The following is a 21,238-nucleotide window of genomic DNA, read 5'->3' as shown; positions in this document are numbered from 1 at the left end:
CATCATCACCACTCCACTCACCAACTTGCTCAAAGGTAAACCCAAAAGTCTCCTCTGGACTCCTGAAGCAGCCGCAGCCTTCCAATCCCTCAAGTCTGCCTTCACACAAGCACCTCTCCTGACGCATCCAGATCCTGAGCTTCCTTTCGTCGTGGAGGTGGACGCCTCTACCTCCAGAGTTGGAGCCGTCCTTTCTCAACTTCATGGGACACCTGAATTACTCCATCCATGTGCCTACTTCTCTCGGAAGCTCAGCCCGGCGGAGAGGAATTACGACATCGGCAATCGTGAACAATGTCCAAAAGTCCCCGACATTTACCTGCAGGAAAGCTCCATCCCTTGCCAATTCCTAACCGCCCCTGGTCACACCTAGGAGTTGACTTCATGACCGATTTACCTTCATCGGATGGGAACACCTGCATCTTCGTCATAGTAGATCGATTCTCTAAGTTCTGCAGACTATTACCACCAAGAGGTCTTCCCACTGCCCTGGAAACCACCGAACTTCTCTTCAATCATATCTTTCGCTATTATGGGATCCCAGAAGACATTGTATCGGACAGGGGACCCCAATTCATTTCCCGAGTATGGAAATCGTTTTTCAAGCTCCTAGGTGTGACAGTCAGACCAGCAGCCAGACGGAGAGGAAGATCCAGGAAGTGGGGCGGTTTCTCAGGACCTTCTGCAACGGCCACCAGAACTCCTGGAACCAGTTTCTGGGCTGGGCGGAGTATGCCCAAAATTCACTGCGGCAACCCACGACAGGCCTCACACCATTCCAGTGTGTTCTCGGATTCCAACCTCCTCTATTTCCCTGAGATGGTGAACAATCTGAGGTCCCCGCAGTGGATTACTGGTTCCGGGAGAGCGAGAGAGTCTGGGATGAAGCTCACCATCATCTGCAGAGGGCAGTTCGCAGATCCAAGACAGTCGCTGACTGGAGGAGGATTTCGGGTCCAGTCTATGTTCCAGGAGATAAGGTTTGGCTCTCCACTCGCGATATTCGTCTGCGACTGCCCTCCAAAAAACTTAGTCCCAGGTTTGTTGGCACCTTTACCATCCTGGAACAGGTCAATCCCGTCACATACAAACTCCAGCTTCCACCACAATATAGAATTCATCCCACATTTCACGTCTCACTACTCAAACCCTTTCACGAACCTCTTGTTCCCTCCACAGAACCTGGCCACGAAGAGGAACCTCCTCCCCCCTTGATGCTGGAAGAAGGGTCCATCTACTCCGTTCGTGAAATCCTGCAGTCCCGACGTCGTGGTGGTCAGTTGGAATATCTCGTCGATTGGAGAGGAGAGATCATGGATCCCAAGAGTCGACATCCTAGATCCCACGCTCATGGAAGAGTTCCATTCCAGCCATCCTCAGTACCCTGGACCTCGTGGACGAGGAAGACCACCACGGCGCCGGAGACCTCGGCCCTCAGGAGCGGGGCCTGGGGAGGGGGGTAGTGTCACGGATTGGTCTCCGGCGCCGTGGTGGTCTTCCTTGTCCACGAGGTCCAGGGTACTGAGGATGGCTGGAATGGAACTCTTCCATGAGCGTGGGATCTAGGATGTCGACTCTTGGGATCCATGATCTCTCCTCTGATCCGTATCCTTCCCAATCGACGAGATATTCCAACTGACCACCACGATGTCGGGACTGCAGGATTTCACGAACGGAGTAGATGGACCCTTCTTCCAGCATCAAGGGGGGAGGAGGTTCCTCTTCGTGGCCAGGTTCTGTGGAGGGAACAAGAGGTTCGTGAAAGGGTTTGAGTAGTGAGACGTGAAATGTGGGATGAATTCTATATTGTGGTGGAAGCTGGAGTTTGTATGTGACGGGATTGACCTGTTCCAGGATGGTAAAGGGGCCAACAAACCTGGGACTAAGTTTTTTGGAGGGCAGTCGCAGATGAATATCGCGAGTGGAGAGCCAAACCTTATCTCCTGGAACGTAGACTGGACCCGAAATCCTCCTCCGGTCAGCGACTGTCTTGGATCTGCGAACTGCCCTCTGCAGATGATGGTGAGCTTCGTCCCAGACTCTCTCGCTCTCCCTGAACCAGTAATCCACTGCGGGGACCTCAGATTGTTCACCATCTCAGGGAAATAGAGGAGGTTGGAATCCGAGAACACACTGGAATGGTGTGAGGCCTGTCGTGGGTTGCCGCAGTGAATTTTGGGCATACTCCGCCCAGCCAAGAAACTGGTTCCAGGAGTTCTGGTGGCTGTTGCAGAAGGTCCTGAGAAACCGCCCCACTTCCTGGATCTTCCTCTCCGTCTGGCCGTTGGTCTGACTGTCACACCTAGGAGCTTGAAAAACGATTTCCATACTCGGGAAATGAATTGGGGTCCCCTGTCCGATACAATGTCTTCTGGGATCCCATAATAGCGAAAGACATGATTGAAGAGAAGTTCGGCGGTTTCCAGGGCAGTGGGAAGACCTCTTAGTGGTAATAGTCTGCAGAACTTAGAGAATCGATCTACTATGACGAAGATGCAGGTGTTCCCATCCGATGAAGGTAAATCGGTCATGAAGTCAACTCCTAGGTGTGACCAGGGGCGGTTAGGAATTGGCAAGGGATGGAGCTCTCCTGCAGGTAGATGTCAGGGACTTTTGGACATTGCACACTCCTTACAGCCTAGATGTGATCATCGCCACTTTTCACTTTTTAAAAAGTAAAACATCCATAGTGTTTCAGTTAAGAAGGTCCAGCAAGGTCTCAGAGTAACCAGGGGAATAATATCTGTGAAAGAAAGGAAGATCAGTGGAACACCAAAAACCATACAGAATATTCAATCTAAGGGTTTACAGCATTATAAAAGCATGTTTAGTGTAAAAACATTTTATCATGGTGCTGTTTATTATTCGCATAAATATTCATGAACCTGACAATCTCCTCAGGGTAGCAGCTGTTGATTGCATTGATATATTCCTGAATTGCAGAACCAGGTTCTGCTTTGATCTCCTGCACTTTCTTCAGACCACCGCCGGTAACAAGCAAGCGCCTTGCTTTACTGTCATGAGGAAGAACCTTTAAGATGGGGAGGAAATCGAAAAGCTCCTTAAACAGTTCTCAATGTCATTAACAAATGCAGCTTTCAGAAAATGTGTTAATGAAAACAGTAAGTTCCCGGTACCTTACTGAACTGGCAGATGACATGTTCAAGAATGTTGCTGGGAGCTTCATAGAGAAGAGGCTCCAGTGCTGGTAGATAAGTGCACTTTTGAAGGATGCTCTCCAATGCCTCCTTGGCCTTTTTTGAGTATGTGAACAAAGCAAAGAAGAGGCAAGAGTTACTAAAAAATTTATGATATTGGTAAAAAATTTAAAAAAATAAAAGAAAATCACAAAAGTTCCTCCACAGTTACTAATGGACCATTGGTCACCTTGACCTGCAGGTCTTCAGAACTTTCAGTGTCCAAATAGAGTTTTAGGAGTTTAGGGAACACGTTGGCCACAGCAACAACTAGTGCATGTTCGGGTGTGTGTCGGCCAATCTGGCCAAACGCCCAAGCTGTGGCTGCTTTGAGGTGGTCGTCTTGCTCCTCTTCCAGACAGATAGACAACTGTGGCACTCCCTACAGGAGTGGAGAATCAAATGTGATCATAATCAGTATTATGAGAGAAATCCACTAATGTTCAAAAGATTATGATCGGTACGATTTTTTTATATTTTTGAAAGAAGTCTCTTATGTTCACCAAGCATTTATTTGATCAAAAATACAGTGAAACATTAATATTGTGAAATATTAGTGCAATTTAAAATAACGGATTTCTATTTTAATATATTTTAAAATGTAATTTATTCATGTGATGGCAAAGCTGTATTTTCAGCATCATTACTGCAGTTTTCAGTGCCACATGATCATTCAGAAATCATTCTAATATGCTAATTTGCTGCTCAAGAAACAATTCTTCTTATTATGACAGTAACATGTTTGTGGAAACTTCATGAATTATTATTTGATGAATAGAAGATTCAAAAGAACAGCATCTACTTGAAATATATATTTTTGTAACAATGTAAAAGTCTTAATGGTCCCCTTTGATAAAAGTATTAATTTCTTTTTTCTTTTTCTTTTTTTAAATCTTACTGACCCCAAACTTTTGAACAGTATATGTAGTCAAATTTAAGTTTTACATTTAATCTTAAGGAAGGATGTTATAACTGACTTTAGATACAATAACAGCCATGGCTAAGATCTCGGAGTGTGCAGCCACATAGCCCAGCATCATGATCCCAGGCAGGCGAACATTCCCTTTGGCGTCCCCGAGGTAGTCAATCACAGCTGGTACGCCCCCCATATTCACTATTATCTGAGACAGCTGAGTAGGAAACAAACAATGCACACAAGCAAACACACAAGTCAGTGTGACATAATGATACATAATAAATAAAAGCAAAACCGTTTTGGGCAGGTGAAAAAAAAGTGGTGATGCAATGACTATGTGGTGACCAATTGTCTGTTTTCTGTGTTGCACTGGTGATAAATAACAGACCCACATTCTCCAAGGTTTACAGACTAGCTGCCTCACACCATATTATTTAAACAGGGGGTGTCAAAGAGCTGACAAAGTAGAGATTCCAAAGTTACCCAAGCATCTTGAAATCATTTAGTGGGTATGTTATGTATGTGGTACAGTACGTACTTCTGGGGTATGTTTTGTGATTTCTCGAATAAGAGTGGCGACATTCTTCCGAACAAATTCATCAGGGTCCTTTAGGCAAACCAGCGCAGCGGGGAATATCTCGGCCTCCACCACCATCTCAGCTACGTCCACGGAATGCTTGGCGATTTGACTGAGAGCTGAAAAAACCTGCCTCTGTAAAGAGTAAAAATGTAGTCTACTGTCAAATTAAATCATTAGGGCTTTTCACACTGTGCTTAACCCTGGGGTTGGCGTTGTTCTAAACTCCAGTTTTAACACCAGGTAGAGGAAAGTTACCCACTTGCAATTAGAAGCGGGGTTAACACTGCTTTTTAGGGATATAAAACCCTGCTCTGGAGCCGGGATAGCACCAGTTTAACCCTGCATTGCGGTGCCCAAGCATGTAAAGTGTTAAATTGTGATTGAATGTTTATGGCTAGATAGTTAGCAACAGACAACCAATCAGATGCATCATATTCACAAGCTTTTGATGATCATATAAACAGTGCGTGTTGTAAACAGTAGTTTCAGCATTTGAGGGGAAAATGGAGTTATTGTTGGTGTATAAACTGGAATTAAGAAGAGTTATATTGAATTGATAGTCGGCAATGTATAATATGAGGTAGCACAACGCTAGTTATGTAAACAGGTTGTGTACCGACTCATCCAATCAATGTCACTGACACCACAAATGTGCAATTACAGTAAGAACATTAACATATGGTTTAGGAATGTAAAGTGTGAACCATCAGTTTATAAATGCCCAGGATTAATTGTTAACCCCGGCTAAAACATGAGTAGTGTGAAATCCGAAACAAGATAAGGATTCTAGGATTCTGTTTTTCCTGGGTTAAGAATTACCCAGGGTTAACTATTTCAAGTGTAAAAAGCCCTATTGAGTCTGCATGTCATTGATTTCAATATCTGTACACTCTTAAAAAAATAAAGAACCTTTATTGGCATTAATGGTTCCATGAGGAACCTTTAACATCCATAGAACCTTTCAATTAGACAAAAGGTTCTGTATAGTGGAAAAAGGTTCTTTAGATTATTCAAATATTCTCTGGTCACACTTTAGATTAGGGTCTAATTCTCACTATTAACTAACTATTAACTATGACTTTTGCTTCAGTAAACTCCTAATTACTGCTTATTAATAGTTATAGGTAGTTGCTAAATTTAGGTTTTGGGTGATATTAAGTGATGTAAAATATGGTCATGCAGAACAAGGCATTAGTATGTGCTTTATAAGTACTAAAACACAGCCAATATCCAAGTAATATGCATGCTAATGAGGATCTTAACTAAAGTGTTACTTGTTCTTCACAATAAGATGGTTCTTTTAAAAAGATACTTTGAGGAACCCCAAATAGTTATTCTATGGCATTGCTGCGAAACCCCCCTTTCAGAACCTTTATTTTAAAGAGTGTAGACTGTGTCACCTTTAATTTGGCATCTGGGTTTAGGATCATCTGTGCTAGGTGGGCGATTGCCCCTGTGTCCGCCACGGTTTGAGCCAGCTCTGGGGAGTGCTTGGCTATGTCGCTCAAAGCGGAAGCAGCAGCCCTCTTCAGGGAAATTTCAGGCTCTTGGATGCATAACACAAGCAGAGGCACCACTCCGGCATCAACCACTGCCTGAGACAGCTCTGCACACCAGGAGTGAAGATGAACAAAAAAAGGAACATTGACAAATTGTAAGAAATAAATATAAAAGCAAACCCTTTTGGAAGCTAACTCACGTGCATTGGGCCTGGCAATGTAGCTAATTGCCCACGCCGCATCCTCTTTGACCCCAGGGTCAAACTCCTCCAAGGAGACCACAAGAGCGTCCAGTCCTCCACAGTCCACCACGGCCTGGGCCAGCTCAGGGGAGTGCTTAGCAACAGCCCGAAGAACGAATGCAGCTGCTTTCTTATAGAATCGCTGTGTCATTCATATCCCAGTAATCCAGAGGGAAAGGACAAAGCAATTGAACAATAAATACACTAGAATGTTCATGAATCACCAGCAAAACTGCCTTTAAAGGGATAGTTCACCCAAAAATGAAAATTCTGTCATAATTTACTCTCCCTGAAGTTGATCCAAACCTGTTAGAGTTTTTTTGTTCTGCTGAAAACAAAGAAGATATTTTGAAGAATATCGAAAACCAAACAGTTGATGGGCACCATTGACTTTCATATTATGGGGAAAAAAATACTATGGAAGTCAATGGTGCCTCACAACTGTTTGGTTACAAACATTCTTCAAAATATATTCTGAATGTTCTGATCCAATCTGACTTCTGACCTGAAATGCTGCTTGAATCATAATCATACACTGTTCGTTCGTAGGCCAGAGGAGAACTACATTAATCATTTTTTTAGAACAAAAATGAACCATCACTGAACTGACTTCAGCTGGACTATGACACTATTTTCTTCTAGATCTGCTGTACAGCCGAAACAAACTTTGTTGCATTATTTTCCTGTTATCACTGTAAAGCTGCTTTGAAAAAATCTCTATTGTAAAAAGCACTATATAAATAAAGGGGACTTGACTTGACTTTGTGTTCAGCAGAAGAAAGACATTTATACAGGTTTGGAACAACTTGAGGGTGAGTTTTCATTTCTTGGGTGAACTATCCCTTTAACAAACAGTAAGTCCATATATCACATTCTATACGATTCAATTAGATAAAAAATAACTTTGGTGGAGTGTATACTCTACTCCTAATGAAGCCTCTCTGACAGTGTAACAGTAGTCTAACCGAAAGTTTTGGAGTAAAAGCTTTGGGTCACCACTTTTTAGTTTTTTTTTTTTTTTTTTTGCTGGGTTATTATTTGCTTTGCCTTTATGCTTATCACAACACATTTAAAAGCAAGTATTAAATGAGAATAGCGCAAAAATATATTAATTAAACTGGAAATTGCAAAAACATGGTTTGCCTGGCTGACATTGCCAAGTTTTTGCATTGTGCAAAAGCAAATTTAATCATGAAAGTCTGACGCCTTAAGGCAAACCTATTTATTTCAATGAAAGCTGAACGGCTCAACTAAAGAAACTCACGTTTTGCTCAGCCAGGGAGTGCACAAGCTGAGGAAGAATGTCTCCCTTTACTACAGCCTCAGCCAGGTCTTCGTTATAGTTGGCAAGCCTTCCGAGAGCCAGGGCTGCTGTCTGCTGAATAGTTGGGACTGCATCCAAAAGGAGAGGCCTCAAAAAGGACATTACACCTAAGCCAGAGAGAGTGAGCACATTTGTGCAGGGGAGAAAACAGGAGTGAAAAGACACTTAAGAGCAGATGAGGGGAGGATATACTTTCAAAGGTTCAAATCATATAATAAAATATATCTATAAAATGATGAGCTACTGTATGCGTTCCTTATTAGTTAAAAATGTAACTTGTTAACTATTTTGTAAGATATTTCACCCAGAAACATTCATTGTACTGTGCAGTGTTTTGGTGAAACATATTGATTTAGATCCTGTTTTTTTCACAAAATAAATATTTCAGACACTCACCAGCATTTTGAAGTGTTTCAGTATTGTGTGGTCTTGATGCAAGATCTGCTACAGTTTGCACAAATTGTGTTCTTGCCTTCTGGTACTGCTCAAACACTGCATAATAATAATAATAATTCATATTATTATAATAATCTCGTTTTACAACTTTGGGTTTGCTGATAGGGCAAATTACTGACAGTAGTTTAAGTTAAACATAGACCGGCATAATAAGACGAGTCAGTGCCAAAAATTATGTCAACAAACTGCGAAAGTAAGAAAAGTAAGAAACCCCAGTGGTTTTAATGATCTGAGTGAGTTTATCATTGCATTAACATTTTTAATCATCATTCAACGGATCTGACTTCCTCACCTTGTAAAACCTGCCGTTGACTCATTGTTTTATCAGTAAGTTATCCCAAATCGGAGTAAAAACGACAAAAAGCTGCGTGGATGCGACAAACTGTGCGTTTAAACTTCGGAAACAGCGTTTGTTGTGACTTTGAGAGCAGGCGTGCAACTGTTGTCTTGGCAACAAACCGGAAGTGATGGGCATCTCGTTCGTTCGGTGAGCTTGCTGTCAATGTTCTTCTAATGTTTCGAGCTGACATCTTTTCAATTCAGGATAAGTGCCGAATTCAGGTGATGTCCAGATGTAATAGCAGGTTAATTAATCTGTAAATAGTTTGGGGTATTAAACAGGATTCAAGAACGGTGTCAAATCGGCACAGAGCAGCTGCGAGGGCGAACAGCTGCCCTCACATTCGTGAGCCCTATTCGCACGGGATAAGTATTACCTGGTGACCTCTAGTAATTTGTAATAATCGCGGAGATTGTCTGTGATCTTAATCCCGTGCGAATCGGCCATGTCTGTAATTTGTAAAGTAAAAATTCCCCCGCAAATGACCTACCATATTTCGCCGAACACCGAGGTCCTGTGATAATATTAGTCCCGTGCGAATCGGCATCTCTGTGATTTGGCGAGTCATTTATAATTTTGTCAATGTTTTTTTTTTTTTTTGTCCGCTTTTTTATCCATCTTTCGCGAAGAATGGAGATTGCGTTGGAGTGTTTTGATAGTATTTGGGTGCGGGGTCATGGCTAGCCTACACTAGGGCTGCACGATATTGAAAAAAAAAAAACATTGCAATATTTAGAACATATTTCTGTAAGAATTTGGTGAACGTTCTACGCAATACAACGTGGCGGCGCTCTTAATATATTTGTTTGTTCATTAGGCTATAATTCCTAAAAATAAGTAAATGAAATCTCTCTCTCTCTCTCTCTCTCTCTCTCTCTCTCTGGTGCTGATGCAGTGACGCGTTCATGTAAACGGCACCTAAAAGCTGTCACTAAGAACCAGCAAAAGTAATGATTCTGAATATGTAAACTATTGCAATGAAACATTTTAATTGTTTATTAATAAACAAGTGTTTTCTGTGTCGGCTGCAAAGATGACGATAGGCTACTGACTCACGATCTTCGCAGTATCCTAGTGAACGCGCTGGAGAGAAATGCAGAGATGGAGAGATTTCTGTAGATAATATATATATATAGGCCTATATATATATATATATATATATTTTTTACACGTGTGTGAGGAGAGTAGGCTATACGCTGAGTTTCGGTTCATGGATGATAGCGCTGTTCAGTTGAGGCGCTGGCGCCCTCCGTGTCTTGAATGGCTACTTACCACTAGCGGCGCCAGGATTTTGATTGTAGGTGGGCCTCCAGAAAACTGGATGGGCCAGTTAAAACAAGGGCAAAAAAAAATAAAAAAAATAAACGGGTTCCCCTTCATCTCCGTTTCAGCGCTTTTCTGGGCACTGAGGACAGCGACTCAGTAGCCTAACAGTTACCTGAATTTAATGCGTAATTATCATAGGTAAAAAAAAGAAAAGAAAACTTAAACAGGAATTTTTTGTTGCTTTTTTAATACAATTACAATTTCATTTAATTCATTGTTTAGTAAAATTATAGGCCTATTATTTTTAGTTTATTAACAGCAACAACAGCTGTAAAGATGAAGTTGACGATCGCCATATCTCCGTAGTGAACGCGCCTATAGAGAGAAATGCACATCATGGATTACATCTCTGATTATGTAGCATTTCTTTTCGTTTTAAATTGTTAAAAAGACATTTCAAGCTTTCTTAAGATATATTTCATGTCTGTGAGGCCTACGCTGAGTTTCGTTAAGTTAGGATGAGAATGAGATGCGCTCCAGTTCACAAGCGGACGCCTCCATGATTAGGCCTATATCGTCTAATTTGCTTCTTGGTTCCAGGAAATTGGTTGATAATTTTTTTAATTAAAATTAAGATACAATTTATACAAAACGAAATTCACTTAAAAAAAAGTCTTTCTACAAAACAAAACTTTAAGTGGTCAAAATCATGTCTGACCCACGCCATGTCTCTCGATATATTGCGCATCCTATCTTACTCGTGCGGTTCACTTTTCATAATCAACATAGATGAAAAAATAACATTATAATATTTTAACAAATATGAAACTAAATGAGCTTATTTAATGGCTACAACACGTATAGTAGACCTGCAGACTCTCTATTTGTACAAATTGCTGCATTCATTTTATTCTGAATTTTGCACACATAAGTTGAAAGTCATTTGTTTGTGCATAGCAAAACATATCTGCAACATTTATCAAGTTCACTGATAATTATGCGTGCATTTATTAATTATTATCTTAATGAATAATGAAACAAGGACGAAGCATGTAAACTGCGTTGTTTGTTTAGAATGGAATGGATCGCAAATAGATCCGAACGAAGAAACGTACAAAACCATAGTAGAAAATGGGTGGGCCCAGACCTAAAATGGGTGGGCCCAGGCCCACCCGGGCCCAATGGTAGCGCCGCGGCTGCTACTTACTTATTAAATCCAGGAAATTGGATAATAAAACACTGATTAAAATTAAGATACAATTAGTACAAAACGAAATTCGTTTTGAAGAAAGGCTTTGTGCTTTCTGTTTTAGGTATCTGTGAAAGTTTTAATAAAGCAGTCTTTTAGTGCTGCGTTCAGAGCGGTCGCGAGTCCGTTATGAAGAACGGTCACGTTTTCCTCATAAATGCGAACACGAAAAATAAAAGACAAAATACTTTTTAAAAAAGACAACCATCCACAACTTTATAACACTGCAGTTAAAGTAGGCTACCTCTTTTTGTAGCCGAAATAGCTATAGGCTATCGTAGCTATAGGATTGCCAGTGAATGTTGGCTGTGAGCGGTGAGCAGCGGCACTGTTCCATGTTCCTTACAGACATGTATAGCAGCATGCGGTAAGGAACATTCTTCTGTTTATGTTATATCATACAGCTAGACCTATAATAACGACAAGATATTTCCAAGCAATAGCCAGTTGACATCATATCCGGGAGATATGTCAGTAATTTCGAGTAAAATCACAGGCTTCGTTTATCCCGTGCGAATGCGCCACACGAAATTCAGATGTGGGTGGGTAATTTCTCGAATGCCTTTAATAATTGCTTGTTGTCGACTGTATAGCTGTAGCCTATCTGCTGCATTTCACGCACTCTGTGCCCTGTAACATGGCTGCATTAAACAAAAAAATGTCCAACCCTTTTTAAGTAGCCTATAGGCTACACATTGCATAGCCTATTAGAAAATATTTTGTATATAGTTAGCCTATATAGGCCTAAAATAGTAAAAAAATCTAAGCTTGTCATTTAGGTTGTTATCTGGACCATTAGTGGAGAAAGGCTATCTGCCTTTATGAAAAACCCTGACAAATCGGGCCTTTATACGCCAGCTCAAGGCTGAAGAGTTTATGCATTAACTTTAATGTAATTTCTGACACAGATATGCTCTCATAAAGCAATACTTAGATACTTTTGAATTTAAAATAACAAGTAGGCTAGGCCTATATTTATTTTTTACGGGTTCACCATGACATCAGCCAAGGCAAGGCAAAGCGAGCACAGATGATTATAGCCTATTGAATAAACTTTTTTTAAACAATGACAGCTTATTTGGAAGGTCCACTTGGCTTTGCTCATGTCCACCTCTAAATTCACTCCTAACAAATAATTTCAGTCAACAACATCATTTGTAGGGATTTTTTAAAGGTGTCTTGATTTTTCGACTTCATCAATGTATTGCCTTGTTACGTCAAAAGTACAAGTTTTAGGGGTTACACTTTATTTTAAGGTGTCCGTCCGTGTTACAGTGTAATTATACATTTAAGTGTAATAATAATTAAGATTGTACTTACTATAGGGTTGGCTGCATGTAATTAAACACTATTTATAGTAATTACTAACTATGTATCGTGTGTGTGACAAAGACTGAAACATTTTTTTTTTTACCTATGAAAAAAGTTGTAACTGTGGATTGGCCAAAATTAAAATTAAAAGCCATAATCCTGTTCCAAACGTTAACCTTGACAGAATTAAATCTCTTAGAAGTCCTAACATGCACGGAATAAGACCAGACCGACCAGATTATAACTGACCTGTCAACTAAAATATAAATCTGTAATAGATGAACCACATACCCCGTTAAAATATATAGCTTTCATTACCTCAGTGTAAGTGCAAATAATTCAGTGCAAACTGTCGAGACAGTGTTTCCCTCACGTCACGGAGAGATTCACCGACAGACTTTCCGTTTCTAACGACTAGGTATGACTATAGGTAAATACACAGGCTATTATAAGCTGTTTAAGCCACAACTGGAGAAGTTTGTAGCACCTGCCTCTCAATACCTTCGTCACAACAGACTTTGAAACCGGTGAAATGGATTTAGTCATAAGTTTACCAGATGTATATCGCACGAGCATTTAATAGTGTTCATCATTTGCTCTATGCAAAAAAGAAATAAACGGCTGTTCTGTAGGCCTACTACACCACCATTATCACCACTTTGATAGTTATTTCTTGAAGCTTATTGTCAACTTTAAAAGTTTAGCACCATAATAGGCCTAGGTTGTTAAAGTAATGCATGAATACTTTTGGTATTTGTAGATTTCTCTTTATTTCAAAGCAGCATTAAAACACAAGGCGATGTGAAAGTGTAAAATGTTTATTTAGATGTTTTATACTGTGCAACAGTCACAATACAATAGCTGTCAATAGTCTACAATCGACCAATAAGACAATGAACACTGAAGACATCAAAATCTTGTCCAGAAGGAGAAGTTGGGGGTAGGCTATAACAGTGGCTGTTTGTCTAATGACAAATTCATGTATGTAATAGCTTGAAAAGCAGTCTGAAAGATATGTGTGCATGCTTTACAGGACTTGAGCATGACCTCGAGACCAACCTGACGGCCCGAACCGGCACAGTGGAGCATATCGTACAATAACTGCAGAAAACTAAACTTGAAGAACTTCTAATAAAAATGATTAAGCCAAGTAGAACTTAAAAGTTTCATTTCTTTATCCCTTTGAACACGCAGTTCTAATATAGTCTTTTGTCATTTAAATTTGAACTATATAGGCCTATGCCTTTCTTTGATATATTAAAGGCAAGAATATAACAGGAATGTTCAGTAGCCTAACTACCCCAGAAAAGGCAAACTAAAATCAAAAGTAAATGTTTTTTTGTTTTTTAATCATGCTTTTAAAGAACATTATAATACACATGTAAAATACAAGCAACAGATAACGCAATTTGTTTAGGGAAAATGTAGTGTCCGAAAAAATCCAAACAGCTGGAAAAAACATAACACATTCAAAGCAGAAAAATATAAAATAGTGTTGATAGGTTTGTATAACGGAGTAGCTTTTCTTTATGAATGGACCTCGCTTGTGACTGTCTGTGGGTTTGGTTGAGGCTTTATCCTGCTGCTTGTCCTCTGTGTCTGTGGGCAGAGGGGCACAGGACGGGATATCCCGACCTCTCTCGGACAACATGAGATTCAAGTAGCCTACTCAGTCCCAGAGGGACATGCTCTAATCTGCCAGCTGGTAGAATGAGTATAGATACTGTTCGTTATGGTCACATCTAAAAACACAAAGACATATGGTGATCACAAAATCTTATTCTGTTTCATTCTTCCCATATTTGTAGCTATAGTACTGTCCAGTAAACATACTTAAATGGTACACTCCAGCAGCAGGTAATATTGCATCTATGTAGCAGGTGAAGTATCCATTGGCCATAAGAGACATATTATGCAAGCCCTGAGGACCAGGGTTCCCACTAAATGTAATGAAAACCATGGAAATGTTTTCTTTGCTCAGATCTGGTATGACTGGAAATATAATCAAATATACAAGGGATTACATTGCATTGCTTAGATGATTTTTGAGAAAATAATATTGTATCTTGTGTCCAATTCAATTTAAATCAATTTAATTAAAAGCACAATTGAATTACAAGCAACTTAAATTGCACAAGGGTTGCTATGACAAGGCTGACAATAACCTGAGACTTCCATGAGGAGGGGCTTTCCAATCTGCACCCTGTCAATCAAAGCAGCTACAGTGGCATCACGAACAGAAGGCCCTCTGCTGCTGTACACTGCCAACCAGCCCGTCTCATTCCCATAAGGGACAAACTCAGAGGAGAAGCATCTGTAGGCAAATCAAAGCCAGACATGCTTCTCAATACAAAACACTGAAACTCACAATCAAAATAATGTATATCTAGATGCTGACTTTTTTCTTGGATGGTCTGAACTAGACACATTGTGTAAGTGAGGGGCTCTGAAAACTGATACAATACAGTGAAAGAATACAGCATCACAGAGATTACAGACTTCTGATTATAGTTTTGTCTTATTGTTTTGCCCACATGTTATTTCACTGTTGTTTAACAATAAAAGACACATTGCTCAACACAACATTTCAAGCAAGTATCTTTACAATAAATACAAGTGAATAAAATCCAATCAAAATGCAACTTTGCATATACTTTTTTTTTATTGTTGCATAAAGCAGAACATTTTAGGCTAATTCTTAAAATCTTTCCTATATTCCTAAATCTTTCAAATTAATTTAATAATGCATTGTATTTTAAGGAGTATAACATTGTAGATTTTTTTTGTTTAGTTTTTTTTAATATATATTTGCATTTTATTATATTTTTATGTTGTAACTGTTTGTGTTAATTAATTGAATAAAAAAATTAATTGTATTGTGCTGTTATATTGCCTACACTTCCATTTTTGTCAAGCGTTCATGTAGGCTATGTAACTTAATATGTTTTTATAGCCTTGTTCAATTTTTTTTTAGTTAAATAAAATCAATGTGGATATTATCATATTTAGATTTATACTAGTTCATTATTCATATTTTAAGTTACCTGACAAAACATTTTACAGTGCAATTCACTTAGTGAATAATGTAGGCTAGATAAAGTGTAGTTTTAAAAAAGGACTCTTACCCTTCACTGAAACATGGCTTGGAACATAGTGGACGCTTCGATTCTTGATGGTTTTCCAATGAGCTACAGTTGTTAAATCCAAGGTACAATTGAACAGCTGTAAAAAGTGTCATTTGATATTATAAACAAATCTTCGTGTAAGAGTTTCATCAAGGCCTTATTTGTCACGTGCAATTTCAGAGTTGCTACATACCATATCCCGAGTTTCCCTTAACATGCATGAGAGCAAAAATAAGTAAACAAAATACGGTCCTACAGAACAGAAACATCTTATCAAATGAAATGTCTCTCGCCGCTATCGCGAACGATTTCTTTGTCTCGTTTAACGGATGATGTGAATCAGTGGCGTCATGCCCATTCAAAGTGAGCTGGCACGTGCCCCCTCAGATTTTTCCTCCCTGATAATTTTTTTGTCACAACTTTATTCCTATTATGCTCCATAATATACCAGAGCCTATAACGACTCAAATGTATTCTTCTGGATGTGTAATAAATCGGTCAGCAATGCATCAGCCCGCCCCTTTTTCCTAATATGGTGTCTGTGTATATCAAATTTAGAGCGCTACGCGCATAGCGCTCTAGAATCTTTGCTGTGTATGTTCAAGCAACTCACTCGTCTCGCACGTTGAGCTGGCAATGTTTTACAGATGGTCTTGAAGTGGTAAGTGGGCAAAGCAACAAATCGGCATCGAATTAGTTATCGGATGATATTAAAAGGTAGTGGGATTATTTGTGGTTGACCTGGAAATTTTAACTTGATCAAAAAGTTATGGATTTGATATTAGCTGCGAATTCAGAGCATTAGGCCTAACTTAAGTTGTGTCAGTGTAACGTTATCGATAGCTAGCCTAGTCTAACCGTAAACTAGTTGGCTAACGTTACTGCCATACAAAGCCATAGTAACGTTATCTGATCGGTTTTGATTACTTTTTTACATTTCTGTCAAATATTAACCATTTTCAAATAAACGGGGTAGTGTTAACCTTATTCAGCACTGAAATCTGTCAAACTTCTTTCAAAGTCCTTCATCACATATTAATATTAAAATAACTTAATTTCAGAGCACCACAAAGTCAGACCTCAGCACCTTTATGTAGCCTACCTTTAATGTAAGATCGTTCTTAGGGCACATACCAATTATCATAACATAAAAACTGCAATTTAAAATCATGTGTAGTAGGCCTAAGTGTACAGTAAGTGTGTGTGTAAACATGCTTTAATGAAGTAGACTTCAAAAGCTTTTGAATTTGAGCTTACAGTTCTTTTATCAACCTGTCTTTTACATAAACTTACAAAATAGATACTTTAACTTAGTCCTCAGATAGAGGAGGGTTGCTGCTAGCTCCGTTAAGGTATTTCTGTCCCTCCCAAACTGCATTGAAATGGTATGTTTAGCAGCCAGAATTAAAAAAATTTCAGGGGGAGAAACCCCCTGACCCCTCCTAACATGATCCATATCACCCGTCAGAAAACAATTGCAACGTCTCAGATTGTGCAGTATTTTATTCATTGTCAGGGCTCCGTCCTTTAGTACCAGCATTGTTCACAGAACAAAACAAAAAAATCACAATATTTTATACAAGTAACTCTACTGAAATACTGCAGCCTTAAGCATGACTCTTGACAGCAATAGAAAATAATGAACACAAATATTCAGCATAAAAAACACAAGTTACACTGTTCAAATAAACTGATATGTTTGAACAATCATCTGATCACCGATGTACACAATCAAAACTATCCCTTCTGACAGATAAACTACCTTTTATATTCATTTTACAACTTTTGTGCTTGAGAGAATTAAGAAGGTGCTCAGTATGAGTGGTGTGCCTGAATCATGTCATCTTCCAACATCATGGAAGTACAGATTGGCACACAGACAGAGGATGATAACGAGACCAATGGAATAATAAATCAGACCACGGAACTTTGCATCCAGATCACCTTGACGATACCAGAAAATCTGCAACAAACAGAAACTTATTTTTAAGAAATGATATACACATTCATTTGTACTACAGTATGTGCTGTAGTGTGTGTATACACACACACACACACACACACACACACACACACACATACATACATACATGTATAAACTTACCAGCACCAATACAGAGGAACAGATCATGAGGATGCAGACAACAAAAAATATATTTAATGCTGTTGGAGGAGGAGTAGGGAAGACAAATGAACTGATGACAGTTACCTGAAAAAGAGGATAAAATAGAGTACAGCTTGCAGTTTGCGGTTGGATGCAGTGATCAGTAATCAGTCATTGCAGATATATGTAGGGCCAACACCATAAAAACTTCTTTTTTTATTTTTATAAAAGGATCCTTCAATTCATTATGTAAGATTTAGATAGCCAAAACACTACTGCAAATACTTTGTGTGTGTGTGTGTGTGTGTGTGTGTGTGTGTGTGTGTGTGTGTGTGTGTGTGTGTGTGTGTGTGTGTGTGTGTGTGTGTGTGTGTGTGTGTGTGTGTGTGTGTGTGTGTGTGTGTGTGTGTGTGTGTGTGTGTGTGTGTGTTAAACCCTACGTTGTGGAGACAAAATGTACTGGACATTTTTTGGTCCCCACAAAGAAAACAGCTTATAAAAATGCAGAACGTTTTCTGTGATGGGGCAGGGATATGGTTAGGAGATTGAATACAGTTTGTATAAAAACCATTAAGTCTATGGAAAGTCCACATAAAAGAGTGTGAGTGTTTGGCCGGTCTGACACCACTTTAAAGCGCTAGTTTTAGGGTTAAGGATAGAATTAGGGTTAGGCACTAGTTGTTAAGGTTAAGGCTAGGGATTGCATGAATGTCCTCACAAAGATAGCCATACAAACGCATGTGCATGTGTGTGTGTCTGTGTGTAGTCACCAATACTCACTAGGAGTAAGAGAGATGCGAGTCCACCTAAAGCCAGGTTAAGAACTGTGTGCTTAAAGAAAACAGAAGTTGGCATGAACAAATACAGGCGCTTAAGTTGTCAATTTAACTAGTTATTTTTACTAGTCAAGTCAAGTCAAGTTTATTTGTATAGCGCTTTTCACAATACAGATTGTATCAAAGCAGCTTCACAGTATTAAATTTAAATAATACAACAAAGTTTACTTCAAGAGGAATTCACTGACCGACAAAATCAAATCAAATATCCCCAAAATATCCCCAACTGAGCAAGCCAAAGGCAACAGTGGCAAGGAACCGAAAAACTCCATCAAGTGACCTAATGGTGTCCTAAAACTCCATCAGGTGACCTAATGGAGAAAAAAAAAACCTTGGGAGAACCCAGGCTCAGTCGGGGGCCAGTTCTCCTCTGGCATTTATGAGCTAGAGGCCGGATTGTAGTTTGAACTGTGGGATTATATGAATGCCTGGCTGAAGAGATGCGACTTTAATCTAGTTTTAAACTGGGAGAGCGAGTCTGAGCAACGAACAGTATCAGGAAGACTATTCCAGAGTTTTGGAGCCAAATGTGAAAATGCTCTCCCTCCTTTGGTGGTTCTGAATATCCTAGGTATGACCAAAAGCCTTGAATTTAGTGATCTTAAAGAGCGCGATGGATTATAGGGCGATAGAAGATCCGTTAAATAGACTGGAGCTAAGCCGTTTAGGGCTTTATAAGTCAGTAGCAATACCTTGTAATTAATACGGAACTTTATAGGTAACCAATGCAGTGATGATAAAATCGGTGTTATATGATCATATTTTCTTGATCTCGTAAGAACTCTAGCGGCGGCATTTTGGACTAACTGTAGCTTGTTTATTGAGGATGCAGGACAACCAGCTAATAAGGCATTACAGTAATCCAGTCTCGAGGTCATGAATGCATGAACTAACTTTTCTGCATCAGAAACTGATAGCATATTACGTAGCTTAGCAATGTTTCTAAGGTGGAAAAAGGCTGTTTTTGTAACATATGAAATATGATTTTCAAAAGACAGGTTGCAATCGAGTATAACACCCAGGTCTTTTACTGTAGCGGATAAAGTAACAGGACATCCTATGATGTTAAAGTTGTATTGTGCGAGGTTTTGTGGGCGGTTTTTTGAACCGATAAGTATTACCCCTGTCTTGTCTGGATCTAATAAAAGAAAATTACGCGTCATCCAATCTTTTATATCTTTAACACACTCTGTCAATTTGGAAAATTTAGCGTTTTCATCCGGCCTTGATGAAATATATATTTGAGTGTCATCAGCATAACAATGGAAACTAATTCCATGTTTCCTTATAATATTTCCAAGTGGCATCATATATATTAAAAATAACAGAGGGCCTAATACAGATCCCTGCGGCACTCCATAGTTTACTGGAGTTATGATCGATTTTTCTCCATTTAAATAGACAAAATGGTAGCGGTCAGATAGGTATGATTTGAACCAGCTTAGTGCTTGTCCTTGAACACCAGTATAATTTTGTAGTCGATCTAAGAGTATTGTGTGATCTATAGTATCGAACGCAGCACTAAGATCAAGTAAAACTAGTATTGAGATACAGCCTTGGTCAGAAGCTAAAAGTAAATCATTTGTGATTTTAACGAGCGCAGTTTCAGTGCTATGATGCGGTCTGAATCCAGACTGAAACTTTTCATAGATATCATTTTGTTGCAAGAAAGAGCCCAGTTGAGCGGACACCACTTTTTCTAATATTTTAGACATAAATGGAAGATTTGAAATGGGTCTATAATTTGCTAGATTATTATGATCTAATTGCGGTTTCTTAATGAGAGGTTTTATAACTGCCAGTTTAAATGTTCTTGGAACATGACCTAGAGATAAAGACGAGTTAATAATATTGAGGAGAGGCTCTTCCACTACAGGTAACACTTCTTTCAGTAGTTTAGTTGGTATAGGATCTAATAAACATGTTGTTGTTTTAGATGAAGTGATAAGTTTCCACATCTTTCCGCCAGCAACATGGAGGACTTCAGCACACGCACCGATGGTGCGGACAACACGCTGTTTGGAGAGACTTTAACGCGGGTGAGAGAGGCAGCTTTACAATATTTAAAGTTCTGGTTGGCATGTTTTATTTGCATGCTGAAGTCCTCCATGTTGCTGGCGGGACTGAGAGGGATTCTGGTCATGAGGAGCGGATCATCTCCACATCTTACTACATCTTTCCATATAGGCCTATCCAAGTTCAGATTGTGCATACTCATTTATCCCTTTAATTCTGCTTCATAATGTAACACCTGCTCATGTGATTGTCTGACTTAAGCAAGTAAGCAATTAAAACCTATCTTTAAAAAAAATCATGTTTCTTCACCGCTGCTACTTAAACACTTAAAACTACTTTCTTTACTGGAATATAAAAAATAAAACATGCCAACCAGAACTTTAAATATTGTAAAGCTGCCTCTCTCACCCGCGTTAAAGTCTCTCCAAACAGCGTGTTGTCCGCACCATCGGTGCGTGTGCTGAAGTCCTCCATGTTGCTGGCGGGACTGAGAGGGATTCTGGTCATGAGGAGCGGATCATCTCTGAACCACACAACCTTCTGCACTCATGATCAGGCCTGAAAGGCCTTTCTCATTTCTCCACAAGCATAACATTCACTCATGCCTCTGGCCGAAGCAGCACAAAGGGAGTTATTTTATATTTGATCTTTTAATGGGACATAGGAAAACATTGTTAGAGGAAATGGTCATGAGGTTATTTTGTTATGGGAAATTACAGGAAATAATTTGATGGGTAACTTGCAAATCTTACATTTCAATTTATAAAGTGAAAATGG

General features: G+C 39.4%; 1 protein-coding gene, 1 long non-coding RNA gene and 1 pseudogene across 5 annotated transcripts; all 3 read right to left on the bottom strand.

The window, feature by feature from the left end:
• Positions 1–2,297: 2,297 nt before the first annotated feature.
• Positions 2,298–8,686, bottom strand: LOC309507539 (sperm-associated antigen 6-like). Of its 2 annotated transcripts, XM_082181817.1 has the most exons (11): positions 8,507–8,686; positions 8,155–8,250; positions 7,699–7,865; positions 6,393–6,576; positions 6,094–6,299; positions 4,652–4,825; positions 4,175–4,327; positions 3,388–3,579; positions 3,138–3,254; positions 2,886–3,031; positions 2,298–2,743 (listed from the first exon to the last, which is right to left on the bottom strand). In XM_082181817.1, the coding sequence occupies exons 1-11, from the start codon at positions 8,529–8,531 to the stop codon at positions 2,695–2,697; spliced, it is 1,509 nt and encodes a 502-aa protein (XP_082037943.1). In that variant the 5' UTR covers positions 8,532–8,686; the 3' UTR covers positions 2,298–2,694. The 2 variants fall into 2 exon arrangements, with proteins under 2 accessions (XP_082037943.1, XP_082037942.1); XM_082181816.1 differs by lacking the exon at positions 2,298–2,743 and having other exon boundaries at positions 2,754–3,031.
• A 4,496-nt stretch (positions 8,687–13,182) lies between these two features.
• Positions 13,183–15,831, bottom strand: LOC309507367. Of its 2 annotated transcripts, XR_014209127.1 has the most exons (5): positions 15,699–15,831; positions 15,506–15,602; positions 14,546–14,694; positions 14,214–14,372; positions 13,183–14,122 (listed from the first exon to the last, which is right to left on the bottom strand). It is a non-coding gene; the product is annotated as an uncharacterized lncRNA (long non-coding RNA). The 2 variants fall into 2 exon arrangements; XR_014209128.1 differs by having other exon boundaries at positions 15,506–15,811.
• Positions 15,832–16,691: 860 nt separating this feature from the next.
• LOC309507336 (transmembrane protein 243-like) lies at positions 16,692–21,056 on the bottom strand (annotated as a pseudogene). Its single transcript, XR_014211637.1, has 4 exons — positions 20,870–21,056; positions 18,390–18,440; positions 17,610–17,714; positions 16,692–17,468 (listed from the first exon to the last, which is right to left on the bottom strand). The product of XR_014211637.1 is annotated as a transmembrane protein 243-like (transcript).
• Positions 21,057–21,238: the final 182 nt, after the last annotated feature.

This window comes from Leuciscus leuciscus (assembly GCF_965113295.1).
Source record: "Leuciscus leuciscus genome assembly, chromosome: 10".
In the NCBI taxonomy this organism is placed as follows: domain Eukaryota; kingdom Metazoa; phylum Chordata; class Actinopteri; order Cypriniformes; family Leuciscidae; genus Leuciscus; species Leuciscus leuciscus.
Note: the sequence above shows the minus strand (reverse complement) of the source record. Positions and strands in the feature narration are given on the sequence as shown.

Bases quoted from the DNA above. Each gene is read 5' to 3' on its own strand.
- LOC309507539 (XM_082181816.1), bottom strand. From the start codon at position 8,531: ATGAGTCAACGGCAGGTTTTACAAG. The intron at 6,300-6,392 runs GTGAGTTAGCTT...CCTGGTGTGCAG, and splicing joins CATTGCCAGGCCCAATGCAC to AGCTGTCTCAGGCAGTGGTT. The intron at 3,255-3,387 runs GTGACCAATGGT...TACTCAAAAAAG, and splicing joins CTGAAGACCTGCAGGTCAAG to GCCAAGGAGGCATTGGAGAG.